This window comes from Sander vitreus, chromosome 20, assembly GCF_031162955.1.
Source record: "Sander vitreus isolate 19-12246 chromosome 20, sanVit1, whole genome shotgun sequence".
Lineage (NCBI taxonomy): Eukaryota > Metazoa > Chordata > Actinopteri > Perciformes > Percidae > Sander > Sander vitreus.
Genome location: NC_135874.1, coordinates 17,385,879 through 17,409,379, shown reverse-complemented (window position 1 = coordinate 17,409,379; position 23,501 = coordinate 17,385,879). Strand labels below are relative to the sequence as shown.

Genomic DNA, 23,501 nt, shown 5'->3' with positions numbered 1-23,501 from the left:
GATTATGGTATATTGCACTGTATTTGTACTCAATAGGATGCACAGTTTGATATCCGGAGCATAAGAAACTTGTTCTATTCTAATAATTTACACTGTATATTTCTGTAAAAGCATTAGAAATTGCCAGTATCCTCCCCCAAGTTGATGCTCTTACACACAAAATGTCATGACATGCAGTTTTATTCTGTAGGTATTGTGTTTGTATTGATAATGCACATTTGAAATTGCTATTTTATTTTAAAGGGCTAATAAGTGTCGTCCTGAATTTACTTCCTAAGTCAAGATTGTAACTTGATGATAATCAAAGCCTTTTCACACGTGCCAATGTAATTTGTCAGATAAGTGAATATAAATTTGTTGTTTTCACATTACACATTCTGCATTTTCTGTTCTGTGAAATCTCAGCAGACAATAACTAGTAATGATTCCACAAATTAAAAAACACAAATTAATAAATAACCCCAAACAGAACCCTACTGGTCTACCCTACAAACCCTTCGAACTAAATGACAAACTTGCTAAACAATGTCAGTGTTTACAATAGGAACAGTGTGGAGGATATAAGGGTACACATTGTTTATTATAATCTGTTTATTAGTCTTCATCCTCAGGATATTTTCTTTTTTCTTTGAGCATTGAAATACAGTACTTGTTTTCTCTGAATTACTGTAGCGAAATCAATATGTCATATCGTCATTGTATTTCTGGCAAACTTGTAATGTACTGTGGCAAATAAAATGCTGTTTGTAAAATGTTCCTCTGTGTTAGCATTGGATGGGAGATGTAAAATGCAAAAAACAGATATTTTACATGTATCATAAGCTATAATGTCATGAAACACTTGTTCGTAATTGTGATAAACCAGAAATCTGCACTTGCAATTTGGGGAATGATGAGATGCTTTGCTTCATGTATTGACATAGTGATCGATGGAAACAAAGCTAGAACTAAAACCGTACTGCATTTTTATACTGTGTTCCAAGTTTGTGATTTATTTTTTTGTTCTTTTCAGTATTTTGTGATCATGTCCGTGCATTTTGTAATAAAATGTGGTGAATTGAATGTCCAGTTTAATGGCCCTTAGGAATAAATGAGTGATGTAGCGTTCTGTAGTGTTTCTTGCAAAGAAAACCTAAAAAAAACCCTCTTGCTCCTCAATAGTTGCCAAACCCATTGTCACACAGTATCACAAAGCCTATATCCTTATAGCTCATCTTTTTTGCAGTCTCCACTTTGAATCAGTTTAACTGTGTCTGAAGGTTTCACCATCATCCATGCATACTTGCACAGTCGCTCCTTGTTGCAGTCCTTCTGCCAGTAGATGACATTCCTGCGATTGAGGTTGGCACCAGCACAGGCGTCGTACCACCAACCTCCTCCCGGCACCCCTTGAAACTCCAGCTTTGCACAATTTTGGAAGTAGTTATCATTGTCTCTGTCTTTAGTGGTGAATCTCTGGTTGTCATGGAGGTAGTTCTCTGTGTCCAGGGTCAGAGCGTCTACAGCAGTGCCCTGGAACAACCCCAGCCTCAGCCTGTATGCCGACAATTCATCCTCCACCAGGAATGGATCATACTCCCCTGTCTTGGTGATGGCATCTCGGTCCACTAGTTTTACTCCCAGTTTATAGCGCCCAGGGCCTTGTGTGAGCTGATGAAGGTATTCGTTCCCGAGCCAGTGATCACCAGTTACAGCCCCAAAGCCATGCTTGTACTCAGCCCAGGTATGATCAAAATTCACGCTGCTATTGATGGTGATATGCTGCACCACGGTCCAGCCTCCCTCCTGCATGGCACAGTAGGCCACGATGGGGTAGTCACCTGGTTGGATCAGGTACACCCCGTCTCTGGCCTGGCCTGAAGAGGTCATCAGCATTTCATGGCAGTCTCTGGGCAGCACTGTTGAGCAAATTAACATATCAGTCATAACACATCAGTCATGTCCTTAGAATAGATTTCTATCGATGTGATGCTTCAGTGGTGTTGACAATCACATTGAATGGGGAACAGGAGTACAATGAGGGCTTTTATTAAAAAAAATCTTCTGACATGTATTATATGTCTCATTATGGAGACGTATAAACATATTTACAGATATTTTCCATTGAAACTATTTTTTTCTTATTAATAGTTGACATCTTGGGAAATACGCTTATTTGGTTTCTTGCAAAGGGATTGATTGACAACAGAGTGGTATTTTATAAAATGTCTAACTATTCATTTGCAACCACTCTGTGTACAATCTCAAAATATCTAACTTTAGCGCTCCCAGTCGTAGTGTCAACAGCTACACTGTGTTAAACAGCAATGCCAGGAATTAGTCATTACATTGATGGCAACAGCACACCAACACTGTTTCTCAATATCTCCCAGCAGGTAAACATGTTAAACTTTGATCAATTGCGAAACTATTACAGCTGTTTGTCTGACAAACTATCTTACGAAGATACACAAATCACCTCACGGGACAAAACACTCATCATTAATGAGTCACTAAGCAATTTGGGTCTGCAGGCTGGAATTTGACCCACACCCACAGGAGGATGCACATTGATAATCTGAAGATATAGGTAATTCAACATTTAAAAGCAATCAGTGTTGACTGTTTAACACAAAGTACACAATGTAGCACTATCATCAGAGACAGTTTTGAAGATTCTGCACAAGTTATGGGCATTTCAAATCCCCAACAACTGAAAACAGAGTACATTATTATTGACATCAAACAGCAAAAACAAAAGTCAAAGTGAAAGTCTACACAAATAAATACCTCTCATTCCATGGTTCAAGACCAAGTTGTGTTCATCTGGAGGAAGGAGATTCAGGTTCTCAGCTTGGAGATGCACCATGTCCACTCCAGCTACAAATAGCAGCAGCAGGGCTACAGCTGGCAGCCAGCATCTCACACACTTCATCCTTCACTTTCTTTTGTCGTCAGACCAACAGTGTTTAGTTAATGATACAGTACTGTAAGCTTCTTATTGAATTCAGTGACCTTAATGAAGAACACACAGCAAAACTGTACTGAAGAATGTCTTACCTTCAGTGAAGACCCCTGTATGAGATATGTAGTTCTCTGTACCCAAATCTTCTCCCAGGCTTCTACTGTATTAGTTAACACTTACTGAATGAAAAGCACCAGAATACAAACAGGGCCGTCGACTGTTGACAGTTCACTGAATTGCAGGTCCTTTCACACAGCTTCTCCTGCCCAGTCACAGGTGGACTTCAGCCTCAGGTTCACATCACAATAACAGACACCAACCCTCCACTTATCTGTGTCAAGTGAGATAATGCCACATGTAAATGGAGAGATATGAGCTATGTAAACCCATATCTCTAAAATCACTTCAAGATGAAATGAGGCTGAAGTCCAGATGAGATTGGATTGTAGGGGTTCAACTGAAATGTGTTGCTGGTGATCTGGGAGTTTATTTTTCTAACTGTACTTTAACTTGAGGTAAAGAACAGTGTTAAGTTAAAGTAACACGTACAGTTCCAGAGAAGTGTGTGTTTTGTCTTTCCATTAATAAAGTGGGAACATGTAGGTGCTGTCTTGTCCACGATGTGGGACAATAAAGTTAATCTTGATCTTGATCTTGATATAAATTTCAAACCAGAAACTTTAAAACCGAATATACTAACTTTATTCATCATCAATGGTGCAATCAAAGAGAATAGGCATACACAACATATCAATGAAACAACATTCTTACATTCATTAAGGCCTCCACGTTTCTGTGACCTAACTGAAACTGCACAATGATAAAACTCCTTGTTGATGTTCCATGATTACAACATCCTACTTCTTCAATGAAAAGACCATCAAGTCAAATTTGCCACATGATTACATTTATATTGCACATTTTCAGTATTTCAACTTTATCTGCCAGCCCATAAATACATCAAAATATCCCCTAGGGACAGCTACACGCTAAAAGGCACTTCTTTGTGGAAACAACAGTCGCTCCAATCTAAGGAGTCGACTGCTACCAGAGAAAGATCTGTTATCTGTTTCTTTGATGCCGTCAGGTAAGTTCAGACAGGAAGGAGTCAATGACCTAGGGGAAAAAGATGATGATGTGAGACGATGACTTTTTTTGTATTATAAAATTCAAAGCCAATGATGACAGCGGTAATGATTTATTCATATATATATGCAGCACTGACCTTAGCCATGTCTCCAGCAGTTCCTGAAACAGATTTCAGTGAAGGGTTCTGATACCATAACTCCAATAACTGCTGATTAAACGCCTGGAAATTTCTAGAATGACGATAAATGAATACTTTACCACAATGGCTGTGTATTCTGATAACACATTGGGCAAAATATTGAAAATAGTGGCAAAGATTCTGGCTAGTATTAAGTGACCTGTATGGATTTATATGTTATTTTGTTTACTTTGTCCCAATGTTTTTTTCAGCTTTGACAATACAACTTTGTTCGAATATATACAGTATTTCTGTCTGCTCATAAAACAACACTTACCTATCCTTTGGAAGTTTACATGTAGTTGAGCCACTACAGCCACTTGTTCTTAGGTCCTCCCACCAGTTTTTCAAAACTGAACTTATCCACTTTAAACCAACTATAATATACCTGTGAGAATAGAAGACAATCTCAATGTATTAGTATTTTTGTAATTGTCCTTCTACATACTGCAGTGCAATTGAATTATTACAGAATTAAAGGCATTATGTTAATAGGGAAACAGACAGTATCTGTTCCCCTATTAACATAATGCCTTTAATTCTGTAATAATTCAATTGCACTGCAAAAACAAAAAACTTCATTGCAGCAGGAATACTCACTCTTCATATGGATTGGTGAGGACTTTCTTAACTAAAGGAAAGAGGTCAACACAACAGCCAATGGTGACCCTGTGGGGATCCTCCTCAATGCTGCAGAGACAATTAGGTTAAAGCAACATTTACTCCACTTGTAGGCAGTGTAGCTCAGACCAATTTCAAGTCACTCACCTTTTGCTTATCAGTGGGAGAAAATCAACAAACACACCAATATCTTGGATTCTGCACAAAGACAATAAAATTAAAATATTTGTGAAATTCTAGAGAACACTCTGTGCGTCACATTTTTTAAACCAACTACACACTACGTACCTCAGAAAGTACGTCAACAGCTCTCCAACATTTCTCTGCCACAATGTTAAAGATACTTTCAGTCTCAGATGTCTTCCAAAGAGTACATCAGTCATTGTACTATGATCCCTTGTGAGCTGAAAAACATTGTTAGGTTCAGATTGTTTTATCTGCATATTAGTAACACAGTAATTCATAACAAAAATCATAAAAACCACAAGAAAGCAATATATCTGAGCTGTGATAGTATTTCTGACCTCAGTGAGCGTACAGTCGTCGGCTTGTTCAGAACCAGTATTACCAGTCTTGTGGTTATTAGTGGCATTTAGTGGGAACTCCCAAGGGTCCATGTCAAATATCTCCTGTTGCATATCCTGCATGCAGTTCATCTCATTCTCCTTGTTTGCAGCATCATAAGTCTTCCCAGTCCCGAGCTGCTTCCTCCGAGTCACTGTCAGATGATGGGTCTTCCTCTTACATGACACTACCCGCTTCACTCTGCCCAGGTTTTTGCCAGAGCGACTCACTGGATACCTTTGCAGTGTAAAATGTTCAAACATTCTGTTGTAAACCAAATCCCATCGTGCACTTCCTGTAATGTAACCAAAATATGCAATGACCTACCTCAGTCTGTTGAACTCCTCATTTTTATCGTAATCCAACTGCATGTAACAACACATTTTGCATGGTGATAAATAACACAATTATAAGAAGCAAAAGAGGTCCAGTACACAGAGATACATTTGTGTATTATAATGTGTCACCCAGCTCACCTCTTTTGTGTTTCTCCCATAGGTCACTCTGTACTGGGCTGCATCTTGTTGTAAGGCATATTCATGATTTTGGTACTCTCCGTCTTCACTGTTGGAGTCCATTAGACCTAGAGAAAGAAAAGCCCCTTTTAATCTAAATTACATATAGTTTAATACATACAAGCGCACACAGCCAGATACTGTGGTCAGGTCAACACAATAAGATAATCACAAATATGGGTTATGTCTCTAAATCTATTATTCACAGCATTCATATTGCATTTTGTTATGTCTTTTATTTGTTTAAAAAAGGAATAAAGTTTTCATCTTCAAGTCTTACAGGCTCTAAAGGCAAAACACAATTTCCCACAATCCATGCGGGCATTTTTTGATCTTCTGCGCAATGACGTGGTCAGGAACTGATCCCGGGCTAAACAGCTAAGTTGTGTTGTGAGTGTTTTCAGTTACTAATTTAACATGTATTCGGGTCAGGTTGAGCTTTTGGAGAGCCTTATTCAGTATCTTTAAACTGTTGCCTACGTGTTGTTAGTAGGCAACATAAAAAAGGCTTTGTATTGTGCGTAACGTTAAACGTAACTTAACGCTACCGTAATGCTACAATTAATAACAGTAAGAATTCGCCAGCTAACAGCAAACACTAGCTAAATAGGCAAATAGACAAAAAAAAAAAAACAGTTTAGCACGGTTTAACGTTACAACCAGTGGTCCACAAATAGTCGATAACCTTCACAGTATATAATTTCGTTACAACACAATAAATAACGTATCCTAAATTGTGTAACTCACCTTGTTTTCCATTCCTAAGCAGGGATAATAAAATCAATCTTTCCCTTTGATTCTGTTAGGCGATTGTCAACCAGCTAACATCCGATATCAACTGCTAATACCGCCCAGTTATCAGAGAATAAAGCATCCTATTCATAATTCAGTCTGTGCAGTGTGCACCCTCTAGCGACTATTGAGATATCAAGGGTGCACATTTCAAAAACCAAACATTTCATTAAAGCTGTGGTCTAGATTTGTGGTCTTAAGTCATCCCAGTCAGCTGATCTCAATGAAAGACACATTCAACTGGAGAGGCATTTACCATAACTAATAAATGACATCAGCATGTTTAGTGTTTTGGCTCAAATGCATCTTGCTTTTGTCTTCATGAGCCATGACCATGACTGTGCCTTTACTCCAATCAGTGAGGCACATCAGCTGTTTGCCTTAGCATTTTATTGATCCAAGGCAAGCCTTGGCTTGTGGCTAATCTCTGCTGTACTTGAGCTCACTTTGAGTTCCCTGATTGCACAATGAAAAACAACATCAGCTGTTTTTATTGACACATCATCTCTTTTCGTGCTGTTCTTGCTGACTCTGCTGTTTTGGTTCTGCATTTTCATCATTTGGGTTGACTGATGCAGACAGAGGTCCTCATCAGATACCCTAAACACGGTGTGTGTGTGTGTGTGTGTGTGTGTGTGTGTGTGTGTGTGTGTGTGTGTGTGTGTGTGTGTGTGTGTGAGAGAGAGAGAGTGTGTTGCTGCCACTGAGTGCCGTGTAAACTAGCACTGAGGTCAGGTAGGATATATTGAGGCTGTATCATGTCAAAACAGACCCATTAGTTCACTTGGTTTTATATCAATAGACTCAGTCATGTGATGTTTGTCGTGAAAGCTTTTAACATCATGTGATTACAGTGACAAGATTGTTTTATTTTCTGGGCGTGTGTTGCTACTTTAACCAGGTTGTGTCCCTGCAGCCCAGTGTTAAAATGGTGCCTGTTCATGCTGCCTGTGCCTTGTTAAGCCTCGCACCCCTGTTGGTGCTTGGTGTTCCTCCCATTTGGACCCAGCCAGAGCAAGTGCACCTTTCTTATACAGGTAAGCATTTGAAGTGTTTCCATCAGCCTCATGTGTTTTCATTTAGGGATACAATTTTCCGCTTAGTAATACAAACCAGTATTCAGGTCATATGGATTGCAGATTTACAGATGTTTTGTACAAATCACTCAATAATAAAATGACTGAAAGCGCTGGTACATCTGGGCCGTAACGTTTTGTTACTGTTTTGCAGTTCTGCAACAAGTTCACTGAAGTTCAGATTCACTTTCAGTTAGAGATGGTCCGATACCATTTTTTGCTTTCCGATACCGATTCTGATACCTGAACTTGCGTATCGGCCGATACCGAGTACTGATCCGATACCAGTGTGTCATATATTTTATTATGTTTTAACAACTGTATACTACTATCCCTGTATGGATGTGATATGATTTCTATCTTTGTTGTCGGTCTGGCTCAGGTTAAACTCTTTGTGAAACATGAACAAACACAAACAATGAACGCCACATAACTTTCTTTTATTCTCCAGTTTGACAGTCAGTTATAAAAGAAAAAGAACATAAATAAACTACTTTAATGTAGATTTTCTTTAGGGCTTTATTACGTGGTATCGGATCAGTGCATTAACTCCAGTACTTCCCGATACCGATACCAGCATTTTAGGCAGTATCGGAGCCGATACAGATACTGGTATCGGAACATATCTACTTTCAGTGATCTTGATATTTAAAAAAAAAAAAAAAAAACACCTAATTTAAAGGTACTATATTATACTCATTTTCAGATTCACACTTGTATTTTGGGTTTCTACTAAAATACGTTTACGTGCTTTAATGCTCAAAAACATATTTTTGTCATACTCTGTCTGCCTGAATACCCCTGTATTCACCCTCTGTCTAAAACCCTCTATTTCAAGTGCCTGTCTCTTTAAAGCCCTCCCCTGAAAAAGCAAAGTCTGCTCCGATTGGTCAGCGTTTTTGGGTCTTCCGCATCTGCGCTCTCGGAGTCTCTACACTGTCATTGCAGCCGGGGAATGACTGTAGCAGCACTTTCTATCTATATATAGATGTGACATCACAACTGTACGGAAGTCCTAATGGCTCGTTTAAAGGCACAGTTCCTGAATATGGGCTGTTTTAATTTCTCTATAGATTTGAGCATTTTGAAACTTTCACAGTATTTACAACATGGTTTACACACACACACACACACACACACACACACGCTTATCTCAGTTTTCTGATGGTTATATCTCACCAGCGGCAAGATCAAAAGCACCACTCTTGTGCAAAGTCAGCCTTTTTATAAGCATATCTTGGCTTTAATAAATGCACCAGTAAGTGAATCCAGTTGTTCTGTCATATCAACCTACATCACGATTCCAATAATTGGGCTTTTCTTCACAGGAGTGCCAGGTTCTATGGTGGTGACCTGGACCACCTTCAATAAGACAGAGAGCAAGGTGGAGTACGACCTTCTGGGGGGTCGGCTCTTTGACATGAGCGCCAAAGGTGATGCTGCTCTGTTTGTGGACTCAGGAGAGGAGATGAGGAAGATGTACATCCACAGAGTCACTCTTACAGACCTCAAACCTACTGCAACTTACGGTGGGTGGAGCTTTAATATTACTGACTTTCACTCATAACTCATGTTAAAGAGTTTTTCTTCTCCTGTGTAATTTCAGTCTACCACTGTGGGAGTGATGAGGGCTGGAGCGACATGTTCTCCTTCACTGCTCTGAATGACAGCACTAGCTTCAGTCCCAGGTTTGCAGTGTATGGTGACATGGGCAATGAGAACCCTCAGTCTCTGGCCCGACTGCAAAAGGAGACACAGCTTGGCATGTATGATGTCATCCTGCACGTAGGTAAGCTCCGCACTGATTCAAATATTACAATTTGCACTGTGAAAGCCATGAAGAGGCAGTATGTTTTATCAGCTGTTGTCTCAGGCATTAGTTATCCACAGATACCTGGCACAGCTTGCAACAGATTATATTAACATAAATCATATCCAGTAAGCTAGTTGACCCATTCCAACAGAAATATTCCTGTAATATAGTGGTAATTATTGTCATCAGCATAATAATACCTATTTGTCATTTGTATGCTTTGCTTTTAAACATACGGGTTGGATTCTGGGCATTTGCTTGCTCCATCACTTGTGGGGAGTAGAGTCTAAACAGATAATGGGTCTGTGTTGTGCCAAAATGTGTTTGTCCAACAATCTGACTGAATCTCTGGCTCACTAGCTTTTGTCCCTTGTCTCGATTTCCCACCAGGATAATAAAAGATAATTGAAGAACAGTATCATTTTTCTTTGTCTTTTGTTGGCTTTTCACATGAAATTGTGACAAGTTTACAAAGAATATTATTCTTTGATTGATAAAGCAAGATCAAATATTGTTTATTTATTTGAGGCTAACCGTGGTCCACTAGTCATTTATTAAAGGTATAGTTTGACATTTTGGGAAATGTTAGATCAGAATATTGATACTACTACGCTCAAGACTGTACGTTAAATATGAAGCTAGAGCTAACAGCCAATTGGCTTAATTTAGCATGAAGACAAAAAGCAGCCTACTCGCATCTCTAAAGCACACTAAATGATAAGTTCCAGCATGTAACTTTTTTAGTACAAGTTTTTGTACAGATTAAACAAACAAGATATAACATTAATTTGTGAGCTTTAGCAGTGTTGGTAGGAAGATTAATTTACCTTCATACAGAGCCAAGCTAGCTGGGTCCCGCTGTTTCCAGTCTTTATGCTAAGCTAATCAAAAGGCCTGCTGTAGCATCATATTTAACATGCAGACATAAGAGTGGAATCGGACTTTCTGCAAGAAAGCGATTAAGCATATTCCTTTAAGTTGATTATCTCTATAATAAATAAGTAAACAAAACTTTTTTGGGGAGAAACTAATTTTGGCACAGTGCACTAAAGATATACATATATTGTACTGGGAGAGCGTAACATTCTTAAAAACACCTAAAGATCAATTCTAATCTGTAGATGTTTTTGTTTTACAGGGGACTTTGCCTACGATATGCATGAGGTATATTACTCTTCTGTCTTTTCAATATCATGAACTCTGATTACACTTGTGCCCAGTTAAGGACACTGACAGCTAATATCTTTCATCAATAGCGTATATTCTTAAAGCCACTCTGATATTACACTTATTCCACAATGACAGATGAGATAAGCCACTTTACCTTTCTCCACTGCCCCTAGTCCCAAGACTCACCACTATTTATTATCAGTGCATATGAAGGCTCTCAGCTGTGGTTGAGACACACAGCTTATGATTAGCATCACTGTGAAATACTTTAAGCCTGCGGTGAAAGATGAGAGTCATGGTCATGTCGCCCAAGTATTTCTTGAATACAATAAGCGCCATTCAAAACCTGAATCTTAAGTCTCAATAACATATTTGCTCATCTAAAAACCTCACAACTGTCATCTGTGATATTTAGCATAACCTTGTTTTGAAAGCTTATATCATTTTTCCTGAAATAAGTTCCTGTATTATTCATGCCTTTATTTTGAAATATGGAGAAATTCTAAATGCAATCAGCAGACTACTGCAAAAAATGTATAACCATAATTCATCCAAGCTGTTTTCTTCAGCTGGAATGTGCACGTACATCCTGTGGCTTCACTGATATTATAAATAGAAAAGCAGAGAAAGGGAATTTTGTCTGAAAGGTCATTGATGTTTGTGGCAGGTAAAAGCCATCAGTACAGCCATGAACCGCAATGTGTTTTGAAAAGCTGCGTTGCCAGTATGAGCATATCTAAAAAGAAAATGCCTCTGGTTTCAACGAGGTTTGTTTGGGTTCTGAAGCTGTCTGAAAAATGGACTTAGTTCTTAAAACTAATTTGGCTGAATATCAATGAATGAAGAAAAATGGGTAACACTTTATAATAACCATCATTAATAGATGGTAAATTGATAGTTAATTAATCTTTAGTTAACTGTTAGCAAACAGTCATTTTACTGTTAACAAACAATGAAATTATAATTAATAATGTTTACTAATTATTAGTAGTGCTGTTAATTAACAGATTTTTGTTACACACATTATATCCCTCATATACTATATTATGGATCTGGTAATGATTAAAACAATGTTTGTAAACCTTTAAGAAACCATTTTTAAAACATCTACAAACATTACATAGATAGATGGAGCAGATCTTCCTAACACTTTGTTAAGGGTTACTAGTTGCTTTGTAAACAGTCTATAAACAGTGTCTGGATGGTTATTATAAAGTTGCAACAGATGACTATAATATCTTGTTAAATAGTTAATAAGTACTTTGTAAACCGTCTATAAATATTATCTGGATGGCTATTGTAAAGTTGCGACTGATGTTTTTCATAGTTATTAGCAGAGATGTTCACAAGTCATTTTTTGAAAGTTCAAGTCAAGTCTTTTGCCACGAGTCCAAGTCAAGTCTCTGGCCATCATAAGATTTAACAATACTTATTGTTAAATCTTATGAATTCAAAGCATGTCCTGTAGCTACCATCCAAACAGTACAGTATCAAAATCAGTTGTAGGAGAACTTCATGGGGTCTACTTAACACATCCCTCTAGCCCTCTGACCTGGTGAAATATTAACCAAGGTCTGTCACATCATATGGATACAACTATAAAGATACAATTTGCATGTTCCCAGCATTAGCACAACACTTTGCAATGGTTAGCTTGTTACCTGTGGCGATATATGCTAAATGTAACGTCTTTTTGTGAAAATCAAGAGACTACTGGCAGCGCCACACCAGCTAATGCCTTAATTAAAAAAATGAGGAAAAATCCGACCTTTTAAGGACACCAGTTTTTTTGTGAATGAATACTGTATTGTAAATAAATAAATGTTCTTCCTTAAAATACAGGGGCCTTAATTATACATACCCCTATGTTAAATTCCCATAGAGGAAGGCAGATTTTTATTTTTAAAGGCCAGTTATTTCATGGATCCAGGATACTATGCATCCTGATAAAGTTCCCTTGGTCTTTGGAATTAAAATAGCCCCCCCACATCATCACATACCCTTCACCATACCTAGAGATTGGCATGGTTTTATTTCAGTTAGCCTAATAGCTACACTGATTTTCCTAAATAGTCAATGCAAATGACAGTCAGTGTAACTTTTAAGTCACCAACTGTTAGGGTTAGTTGTCAATAGGGGTTGAGGTCAGGGGAGGATGGGGGCCACAATGTGGTTGTTCAATGAAATTCGACTTATACCCTAACGGTTGGTGACTTGAAAATTATACTGACTGTCATTTGCATTGACTATTTAGGAAAATCAGTGTATATATCATATATATCATTTGCATAATAATTTGGAATGCGGTGTGTCTATATGTACATATATATGTATGTATATAGATACTTTTTTTAAATATAATTTAATGAAGGGCAAACAATGTATCATTGCTTCACCAAGCATTTACTAACCAATATCTAACTATGAAAAACATCAGTCGCAACTTTACAATAGCCATCCAGATAATGTTTATAGACGGTTTACAAAGTATTTATTAACTATTTAACAAGATATTATAGTCATCTGTTGCAACTTTATAATAACCATCCAGACACTGTTTATAGACTGTTTACAAAGCAACTAGTAACCCTTAACAAAGTGTTAGGAAGATCTGCTCCATCTATCTATGTAATGTTTATAGATGTTTTAAAATAGTTTCTTAAAGGTTTACAAACATGTTTTAATCATTACCAGATCCCTAATATAGTATATGAGGTATATAATGTGTGTAACAAAAATCCGTTAATTAACAGCACTACTAATAATTAGTAAACATGATTAATTATAATTTCATTGTTTGTTAACAGTTAAATTACAATAAACTAAGATTAATTAACTATCAATTTACCATCTACTAATGATGGTTATTATAAAGTGTTAACGATAAAGTGTTAAAAATGAAACATTGTTGTCTGAAGGGGAAATCTTTGGCATCATGTTTTAACGGCTGAATGTCACTGTTCCAGGACAATGCCAGGGTTGGAGATGAGTTCATGAGGCAGATCCAGTCCATAGCAGCCTACGTGCCCTACATGACCTGTCCAGGCAACCACGAATCTACATAGTAAGTGGAATTTATTTATTTTTCTTTTAGGGCGTATTCATAAATTAACTCACATTTGGTGAAGCGTTTTTTGACATTGACCGCGTCAAGAGAAATTCTTAGTCAGTGGCAGTCAACACGGAAGCTGCCTCACTGTCTCGTGCCTCTTCTGTTTTCAACCAGCTAATGTTTTCCTTTTTGTTTACATTTTATTCACATTCTGCTTCGGGGCAAAATTCTGATTAATGGGTTTTGGGCAAAAATAGCAGTACCATATCCATATTGGTCAGAGAGACTTGCCAAACACCTCATGACAAATTGCATTCAGAACTGGCTGCTGTAAATGTTAAGTGTGTGTGTGTGTGTGTGTGTGTGTGTGTGTGTGTGTGTGTGTGCATTGGGGGGGGGGGGGGGATGGATTGCAAACCCCCTATAAACAACCTCGCTGGTGAGCTGCAGTTTTTCCACTATAAAGAACACACTTTGGTCTACTGAAAACTCTTCACTGTACCATTTGAACAGATGGGAACTATTTTGGTCTCTAAAGGCTGGAGCAGTGTCAGGAACCACCAACATCTAAACAAGGCGACGCTCTCCAAAACAAACATTTATGTGACCGGGAATCATCAGCTCACTATCTGTTTTTCAGTTCCCGGAGACGGCCCGTGGTGGTGGGAACTCTGGCTGCATTTTTGACTTATCTTTGCGTTGTTCACATTTAATGTCTGGGAACGTTTCTGAACTGAGAGACAGGACAGTGAGGCTAGAACCATGCAGCAACTTGTGTTCAAAAACAAATTTAGAACTAAAACAATTAGGTAATTTATTGATCAGACAATTATAAGAAAATTATATATATATATATATATATATATATATATATATATATATATATATATATATATATATATATATATATATATATATATATACACAATTCTCAAATCTCAGTAAGTGATGCTTTTCTCTGTCTTACATTATAGTAAATTGAATAGCTTTCAGTTTTGGACTGTTGGCCAGACAAGACACACAATTCGAGCTTGGAAACTGGGCAAATGTGATGGCCATTTTCACTATTTCATTACATATTATAGATAGAGCTATAATTAAGAAAATTATTCACAAATTGGCAATGAAAATAATAATTTGTTGCAGACCTAAACAAATTGTAGCAGCCTTGTTGTACATTGATATTCTGACATATTCGTATCGTGTCTGTCCCCTCAGCTTATTATCTCCCCACAATGCAAATAATCAATCAGGGTGGTTTGTATTAACAGCCTAATACAGAACCAAATTGTACAACTGTCTTTGAATTGTAGCCTACAATCTGTCCTGAGAGAATTTTTTTAGTTCAGTTCCATGTTGTTTTGTTGAAGACGATACAAGACTTGTAAAATGCATGAAGATAAAGACCTTCAGCAGCATAAAATGCCTTTCATCCTGAGGGCGAGCAGTCAATGTATCCCTAAATTCCAAGCACATTAGCTTGTGTGTGTTTATGCATTTTGAAACATTTAGATCTTGCACCATAATATTTACTTGCCCCTGCTATACTAAGACAGTTTTTGCCTAGCCTTGCCATGTGTAATGCGACTACTGCCTGGTCTTCATTAAGGAGCTAGTAACAGTAGTCTCTTTTTCTTGGCACTGCATCCTGAATAAGAACCTGATATCACGAAACAGTTCACTGCATTACATAATCATAAATCCAGCTTCTCTCTGCCCCTCTCCTATACCTAAATGTGTGTTTTGCTCTGCGGTGTTAGGAATCCAAATATTCCCAGCAGCTGGCCCCTGCTTTTTCTTCCTCGCTGTCTGATGTGCTCTTGCTGTACTTCTCTGTTCATCTCTCTTTCCAACCTCAAAACCTAATGGGTAAAAGGCAATTGAAACATGGCTGACCACAAACGTTTTCAGTCAGCATTCCAGCAGGATGAGAACAGTGGATCCACAGAAGATGTTAAGGCCCCAATCAAGACTGCCTTTGTTCACCAAGCACAATATGGTTCATCAGGCCCTCGGTGGGACAGGCAAATGACCGTTGCTGTCATGTGATGAGAGTTTAGTGACATACATCCTTTAGACTACAACTTGTTCCTTTAGTTTCTCCAACAGCCTGGATTAAGCTCATCAGATGATGAAAGGGAAGATTTGATGAGGAGGGAACGTCTTGTTGGGTCAGTTTAAGAGTCCGGTTGTTCACATTGACTTTGACAGCCACCAGATTTTTATCTTGATCTTGTTTTAATGGAAAAGCAAACACACATGGAAACAAGCGTGCTTTTGGTTACAGAGGATGACTCACATGTTACGTTGGACTCCCATAGGGCAGATTAATGAAACAAATATAAATGTATTGTATTTGTATCAGATTTTCCACCGCTACAAAAACAAGAGACTTTAAAGCCTGCAGTTGACTATATTTCTACAGGCTAATCCTTTCCCTCAGGGTGTGGTGGTTATATCACTCTGTTTGGATTTCTAGAGAGTATGTGCATTATTTTACTGAATAAAAAAATGGATGTTTATGTGTAACTGCCTTCCCATATCCCTCTACATAGTTGCGGGTACACTTCCTAGCCACAAGATGGGAGTATGAACCCATTTTACTGTTCCTGGTTCAATGCCATGACTGACAGCTTGAGATCATAATTGATTTTCACAGCAACAGATCTCACTCTTTAGCTCTATTTTAACTTAAATTACTTGTGTGGTTGGATTAGAATATACTGTAATTTGATGCATTGTTGTAAATGCTATGATGCTTGTTTTAAATCATTTCATAATAACTAAGACTTAAATGTGGAATTTGAATTTTTAAATACTTATTGGTAAGGATCATGTTGATATGGGGTAATAATAGTATGATAGACACCTAAACAAAGTTTTCAAGATGGACATAGAGAGATGCTGAGGCAAACTGTATTTTCCTTTGTGCTAAAATATCACAGATCACAAACTGGCCTCTACAGTATTATCACACTGGCCTTGGCCATTTAATTCATTATTTACTAGTTAAGTAGACTTATTCACATTAGTAAAGGTATCTGTGATCCTCCTCTTGTGCCCCTGTTCCTAGCCTTTGACCCTGCTAGTCTCTAGTTACCCCCAACCCTACATTAACCCAGTCAGTGCAGGGATCTGAACTGTCCCACCCTGCCCAGGCTACACTCCAGAATATGGCCTTTTTCCCCTCCCTTATGTAAGATAAGAAAACAATCATTCCCATCACCTCGCTTAGTTAATGGCCCGTTGAGGGGATTGGCTCCTGCTTTCAAGCTGAAATTAAAAACCATAAAAAAAGTGACTGGTGGGTTGGCGTCAGGGAGAGCTTTCCATGAAAGAGTTTTTCCTTTTTGCATGGTGCACTCATTGTAATATTTGCAGAGTACTGGTTTAATGTGCTTGATGGTGCACTCTTGGATGCTGTTTTTTAATTATTTCTTGTCCTAAAGGTCTTTGTCATCTGGTGCAGTGCAAACAGTCTAGAAATTAGTGGTGGTGATTGTGGCAGCAGTGATAGATAACTGCAAGCATCCTTATATATCTGGATCAAGTGGGAACCACCACATCTCAGTGCTAAACCACTGTGGAAGTGCCTTAAGATCTGATTTCTCAAATGGCTGCTGGATCTAAAATTACACTGTTCTTTAAAGAAGATGTCATGGTTTTAGAAGGGGTATATTTAGAGGCCTGTTTTGTTGATTGACAGGTGTAGTGCGTGTAGTGCGCTCAGCCATAGTGGCTCCTACTTGCTCGTCCCATCTCGGCTCCACCCAGGCTCCCCCACGTTGCTCAAATTTTGATTATCTGACCATGATCCTAAGCTTCAAAACCTCCCATCGGAAACCTATAGAGTGAGGTCACAGAAGCCATGTCCATGTTTTTCTACAGCCTTTAATTTGGAGAGGCAGCCACTGATATCCTGGCGACAGCAAAGTGTACGGTTTCTTAGAATATCTAAAACTAGCTACTATATATATATATATATATTTTTTTTTTAAGTTTGACGCAGATGTCCCTACCACAGTTTGATGGTCATCTTTAACCGATTATATACCACATATATCCAAAGAACGTAAATTGTATGATCAGTCCGTCTAACTAACTACTACTACTATTTTGTTTTTTACTTTCTTGTTTGTTCACAGTAACTTCTCCAACTACAGGAACCGCTTCAGCATGCCAGGCCAGACTGAGAGCCTGTGGTACAGGTAAGGGAGATGAAAATGTCAGCCTTATGGAATAACACAATATCTGACTTAGCCAAATGTTGTTTTAGTTAAGGTGGACTTTGACGTACTTTACCACAAGCGGTTTTGGTCAGCAGTAAAAAGTGGAGGCTAGCTGCACAGACAGAGCTCGGAGAGAGAAATCTTTTATTTTCCAACAAGGGCCTTGTGAAGTATCATGTTAAGATTTACCAAACCTCCTACTGTATTTCAGTAAGCATTAATGAGCTGTAAGAGGCAGCCCAGAGGAATTGGCAGCAGAGGAGCGCTCTCCTATCTCAGGGACATGAGGACTAAACAAAGGAGCTATACATCTAACTAAGTGACTCATAGCCCATGACAGACCTCCTTCTCTCAAACAGTAAGATAATACATTGCTAGACCACAGGCCACCTGCCCACTGATCAGTCCCTTGGTCTAGATGCAAACAGGCCTGCTGGCTGAGAGCTGGTTAGGAACAAGGGGAGGCAATCTGAAATCCCAAGACTGCTTCTGGAAACTGTTCAGTTCATAACATACAGCACACATTTACAGCACACATGCTTTTCCATTAACCCTGTAGGATGAACACGCAAGCACTCATATTACAGCAAGGAGTTTTATTCACTAAAGTGGATCTGGCACTGCATTCTGCAGCAAAATGTCAGAGACTAAACGTTGCCTGGATTTTGGAGTACTTTTCACACTTATCTGGCATTTAAAGTCAGGCCTGTTCTTACTTACCCGCTGACTTTTACCATGCTTCCTCTACTGGGTCAAGGCTGTGTATCATAATAACGGTGTGTGTCCGCAGCTGGAACCTGGGGTCCGCGCACATCATCTCACTCTCCACTGAGGTTTATTTCTATCTCGAATTCGGCCAGGAGCTCCTCTTCAAGCAGTATGAGTGGCTGAAGAAAGACCTGGAGGTTAATGACCGCACCAGGCAGTTACATGTGTTGATGATAGCTAAGTGCTCTGCTTTGTTCCCACACTTGATCTCTAACTCTCTCTTTTTTTTCCATTATATTGTAGTAATAGTTCCATTCTTTCTTTCTCCATTATACATCTACTGATTCCTCATTCTGTTCCAAAATAAAATTGTCTTCCTATCTCAATCTGAAACACATTTACAGGTAACACTTTATAATAAGGTACACAAAAAAGTAGGTAGTTAATGATTAATGAATGAGGAATGAATGGTTAGTTAATGAGTAGTTACTGATTGAATCAGTCAATCCATAACTACTCATTAACTAACCATTCGTTCCTCATTCATTTAACAGTAACTACCAGTATGTTTAACAGTAACTAATCATTAGTGCTTGAATCACAGTCAATCAGTAACTACTCATTAACTAACCATTCATTCCTCATTCAGTTCTCATTCGTTCCTCATTCGTTAATCATTAACTACCTACTTTTTTGTGTACCTTATTGTAAAGTGTTACCCATTTACATATGTGTGTCTTCACCACTTCCTTCTCCCAACCTAGGAGGCCAACAAGCCAGAGAACCGAGCAGTGCATCCATGGATCATCACCATGGGACACAGGCCTATGTACTGCTCTGATGACGACCAGGATGACTGTACCAAGTTCGACTCCAATGTGTGTAAACCACAGAATCCTATCCATTAATTCATAAACTTTTTCTAATGTATGGTGTATCCTAAACTACTCATTTCTTCACACTGCCTTATAAAGATGACCAAGGCTCAAACTCTTACTAGTAGTTTTATAAGAAACTCTTCATAGAGCGGGGAGTTAAAAGAAGCTGTGTAAAGCTGGTCACCCCTGCTTGATCTCAACTGTGAAAATTCCTGTTGTAATGACTTAGGCAGGCATTTCACTAGCAAAGCATAATTACAAATGTTTGGTAATACGACTATGTACCTGACATCATTTTTATTTGATTTTGCCAAGCAAAATAAATTATATTATTACTTTAAAACATTATGGTAATTGCCTACAAAGTACTCTTAGGTTATTTGTTTTAAGGTTTTATTTTATTATTATAGAGGTATTTGTAGTATTTGTTTTCTGCTGTATTGCCCCGGCCCTTTAATTACCCCTGGTAGCAGACGTGTCACAGGTGTTGCAGGCTGGCCAGTCCACATCGCAGCCCATAAGCACATTGAGGGCCCTATTTTAACGATCTGAAACGCAAGTATCAAACGCCAAACGCAAGTAACTTTGTGGGCGGATCTCGGGTGCTGTTGCTATTATACCGGCGGGATAAATGACTCTTGCGCCCGACGCAAATCTAAAATGGGTTGGTCTGAAGTAGCTACATTACTCATAGGTGTGGTTTGGGTGTAATGCGCAGGAAACCAATCAGAGCGTTATCTCACATTACCTTTAAAAGCAGGCGCGCTTGTTCCATGGCTGATTGATATTATAATGGCGGATTTGCTAGGCGCACGCTCTTAATACATCCATGGGTTCACGCCAGGAGCGGTTTACAGCCGAGGAGACCGATGTTTGCTATTGATTTTTCTTTTTGTCAAAATGTAAATAAAGAAATGTCACAAAAACATACTTTCCGATGTTTTGGGCTCACTCTCACTGAATCACGAGGTTATGAATGCATGGTGATATTTTTGCAATGTAGTCTAACATTTGACCGAGATAACCTCACTATAGACGATGCAGCTCTTCTGTCTCTCCTCTCCCGTGCTGCTGCTGGGGCATTTGGGTTAAGTGGCATCGGCACATGCAGTTCAACATCAACATCAAGTCCTCTAATATTTCCTCATTCATGTCAACACAACTTGTGTAAAACAAGGTCATATTTTTCCTTGTATTTATGTATGGTTTGCAAAAATGGGAACTTATGGGTCCGTGAGATGAGAGAAGCAAAGTGTATGCATGGTATGCACACTCTACATTACGGCCAAGCATGCGCCCTTAAAATAGCATCTGAATAACGCGCCACTGACTTTAGACTAGATTTTTCCTGGTCTGTGGCGGAATTGTTTTCTGAAACTGCAAAATAGCACTAGGGAACGTTTGCGCCGGAACACGCCTCCTCTTTTTGCTGAACAGCCCCCGGGAGCGCAAGTTCATTCCCTAATTTACCGACGTGAGTCTGTGGAGGGAAAAGTCCGCTGTGCGTCGGTTGCAAAATAGGAATGATATATGCGTCGGTGTACAAAGTCAATTGCGCTGGGTGCAAGATAGAATCACTGTTATTTGTACCAAATAGTTTCCACTTAGACTTACTTCCCTCAGCACTTGGCACTGTTTGGAGTGAGGCTTGCACGTGCATGATAGGGCTCTACCAGCTAGTGTTTCAGGTAGCAGGTAGTGTTTCGGACACTAATGCCAGTTTATTCTGACATTATTCCTCTCTGTTATATCTCAGGTCCGACTGGGATTGAATGACACCAAACCGCCAGCTCCTGGTCTCGAGGATCTATTTTACCGCTATGGTATGGTCTCTATTTGACAACCAGCTGTGTGCTGCTAATGGGTGTTCAAGATCACAAATTTGCACTCTCAGACAGACTAATGTTCCAACAGTTCAACAGAGCAATCCAAACATCCTTTATTAAAAAAGCAGGCCTTTGGTCTGGCTAACATCCCAACAACCCATTTGCAAATGTTTTTCCTGTATTACATTTCTCAGACTTTTGTTTGTTGCATTTAATTATTAAACTTGTGGTGGAACGTTGAACATTTTGGTTGCTCTGATTTTAAGCTTTTGTTGATTGTTGAGAAATCTCAAAATGAAATGGGGGGAAAGGGGATCTGAGAAACATTAGAATATGCAGCAGAATGTGTTTAAATGAGCTGTTGGGCAGTCTTTTTTTCTTTCTTTTGCTGACTATAATTAAATATCTTTCACAGGAGTGGATGTGGAGTTGTGGGCACATGAGCACACATTTGAGAGGCTTTGGCCTGTCTACGGTGACAAGGTCAGCCCCTGTGTTCTTAATTCACCACATATTTACATCTATCGTCTTCATTTGGATCAGTGAAAGAGACTTGTTATGCTTTTCTCTTTAGGTGTATAATGGGAGCAAAGAGCAGCCTTATGTGAACCCAAAAGCTCCAGTACACATCATCACAGGCTCTGCTGTAAGTACTTTCATGCCACTGCATCACTGGTAATGTTTGCCCACACAGATCAATGCATACATTGACAGCAGTATCAACAAAAACAATGTGATGTATTATTCACAGTTCTGTCTGTGTAGCAGTTGTTCTGCCACATGAGTTTAGTACCAGCTGTTCCTCTGGTTAAGTGTTTTCTGATGTGGTGGTGAGCGGTGCAGGGCATGCTTCGTTCCAACTATAGAGGGATTAGTCATCGGCATATCGAAATGCAGCCAGATTCGCACCAAGGCTCAGCCACAGTTGTAAATGTCACACAGGGCTTTGTGGAGAAAGGCATACATCTCATCACTAACAGATTCGGTTTAACCACTGTTGATTCCTCTGCAGGGCTGCAAAGAGAAGACAGACCGGTTCAATCCAAACCCCAAAGAGTGGAGCGCTTTCCGCAGCACAGACTATGGCTACACCCGCATGCAAGTGGTCAACGCCACCCACCTTTACTTGGAACAGGTCTCCGATGACCAGGTGAGCACACATGGAGGAACAACATGCACACAAGCACAGCAAAGGTGAAAGGATATATTTAAAGGTCAAAGAGTATTGCCTCCAGTGTTAACAAAGACTTTCCTGTGTGTTCCAGTATGGGAAGGTGATTGACAGCATATGGGTGGTGAAGGAAAAGCATGGCTTCTCTGCCTGGTTCTGAAGACTGCCAAGCTTACTACTATACCATCTGCTCAGGAAATGCACTTTGAACATAAAACAAGCACATTTCTAGTCGCGTCACACAAATCATGCACTGATGATGAACGATTTCATACCACTTTATGATTATCATCTACCCTAAATGTATATAATGTAACATACATTTGAATACATTTTGTTTTATTAAAATGGATCTTTCAATTGGTCCGTCCTCTAAATCCATCACTGTAGTCTAACTTTTTTACTGTAGTTTAACTTGTCAACGGCAGGTCGATGTAGGTCCCTTCCTCGCTGCATGAATAATCTAGACAGCATGAGTCTGGCAGACACCGGGCCTCATTCTCTTCAGAGCATATCTTTCATTTTAAAAACCTGGAAATGCACTTACACAGATCAAGTCTCCCCTCTATCAGTCTATGAAGATGACAGATTCTCCCTTGGCTAATGCTATCAGGATATTGGAACCTCATTTCATTGTCCATCTGTGTGGCCGTCAGGACCTGAGGAAAAAAGACACATGGAAGTCTACGCCTACACAAATGGACGGTTATGTAACTCAGGGATGCTTGTGGCTTGGGCACATACAGAGTGAGAGAGGGCCCTTTCCCCAAAAGGACTGTTGCTTATGCCATGACTCTCACCACTATGTTGGTATTAATTCGTTATAACAGCTTGCTGCCTCTGATGAGTTTTGGCGGACAACCAGCGCAGATCTG

The 23,501-nt window shown here is 39.1% G+C and overlaps 3 protein-coding genes across 6 annotated transcripts; 1 reads left to right on the top strand and 2 right to left on the bottom strand.

Moving 5' to 3' along the window:
- Positions 1–611: 611 nt before the first annotated feature.
- On the bottom strand, positions 612–3,250 carry LOC144535392 (fibrinogen-like protein 1-like protein). Its single transcript, XM_078277830.1, has 2 exons — positions 2,770–3,250; positions 612–1,898 (listed from the first exon to the last, which is right to left on the bottom strand). The coding sequence occupies exons 1-2, from the start codon at positions 2,912–2,914 to the stop codon at positions 1,204–1,206; spliced, it is 840 nt and encodes a 279-aa protein (XP_078133956.1). The 5' UTR covers positions 2,915–3,250; the 3' UTR covers positions 612–1,203.
- Positions 3,251–3,623: 373 nt separating this feature from the next.
- LOC144535016 (KATNB1-like protein 1) lies at positions 3,624–6,943 on the bottom strand. 2 transcript variants are annotated; one of them, XM_078277229.1, is made up of 10 exons: positions 6,659–6,943; positions 5,873–5,979; positions 5,724–5,761; positions 5,357–5,633; positions 5,121–5,236; positions 4,980–5,030; positions 4,812–4,901; positions 4,489–4,599; positions 4,170–4,263; positions 3,624–4,060 (listed from the first exon to the last, which is right to left on the bottom strand). In XM_078277229.1, exons 2-10 carry the CDS (start codon positions 5,972–5,974, stop codon positions 4,028–4,030), a joined length of 912 nt encoding a protein of 303 aa, XP_078133355.1. In that variant the 5' UTR covers positions 5,975–5,979; positions 6,659–6,943; the 3' UTR covers positions 3,624–4,027. The 2 variants fall into 2 exon arrangements, with proteins under 2 accessions (XP_078133355.1, XP_078133356.1); XM_078277230.1 differs by lacking the exons at positions 5,724–5,761; positions 6,659–6,943 and having other exon boundaries at positions 5,357–5,691; positions 5,873–5,963.
- On the top strand, positions 6,229–23,007 carry acp7 (acid phosphatase 7, tartrate resistant (putative)). Of its 3 annotated transcripts, none has more exons than XM_078277226.1 (14): positions 6,229–6,301; positions 7,605–7,740; positions 9,108–9,308; positions 9,386–9,568; positions 10,731–10,756; positions 13,729–13,826; positions 17,960–18,022; positions 18,834–18,948; positions 19,516–19,629; positions 21,386–21,452; positions 21,871–21,938; positions 22,030–22,101; positions 22,468–22,605; positions 22,721–23,007. In XM_078277226.1, the coding sequence occupies exons 2-14, from the start codon at positions 7,632–7,634 to the stop codon at positions 22,784–22,786; spliced, it is 1,320 nt and encodes a 439-aa protein (XP_078133352.1). In that variant the 5' UTR covers positions 6,229–6,301; positions 7,605–7,631; the 3' UTR covers positions 22,787–23,007. The 3 variants fall into 3 exon arrangements, with proteins under 3 accessions (XP_078133352.1, XP_078133354.1, XP_078133353.1); XM_078277228.1 differs by having other exon boundaries at positions 6,230–6,301; positions 7,620–7,740; XM_078277227.1 differs by lacking the exon at positions 6,229–6,301 and adding an exon at positions 7,350–7,438.
- Positions 23,008–23,501: the final 494 nt, after the last annotated feature.

Coding starts and splice junctions, on each gene's coding strand:
- LOC144535392 (XM_078277830.1), bottom strand. CDS start 2,914: ATGAAGTGTGTGAGATGCTGGCTGCCAGCTGTAGCCCTGCTGCTGCTA. Junction 1,899..2,769: donor CTTGAACCATGGAATGAGAG/GTATTTATTTGT, acceptor TTTGCTCAACAG/TGCTGCCCAGAGACTGCCAT.
- acp7 (XM_078277226.1), top strand. CDS start 7,632: ATGGTGCCTGTTCATGCTGCCTGTGCCTTGTTAAGCCTCGCACCCCTG. Junction 7,741..9,107: donor AGTGCACCTTTCTTATACAG/GTAAGCATTTGA, acceptor TTTTCTTCACAG/GAGTGCCAGGTTCTATGGTG. Junction 13,827..17,959: donor GGCAACCACGAATCTACATA/GTAAGTGGAATT, acceptor GTTTGTTCACAG/TAACTTCTCCAACTACAGGA.
- LOC144535016 (XM_078277229.1), bottom strand. CDS start 5,974: ATGGACTCCAACAGTGAAGACGGAGAGTACCAAAATCATGAATATGCC. Junction 4,902..4,979: donor CTCCCACTGATAAGCAAAAG/GTGAGTGACTTG, acceptor TTGTCTCTGCAG/CATTGAGGAGGATCCCCACA. Junction 4,264..4,488: donor TGTAAACTTCCAAAGGATAG/GTAAGTGTTGTT, acceptor TCGTCATTCTAG/AAATTTCCAGGCGTTTAATC.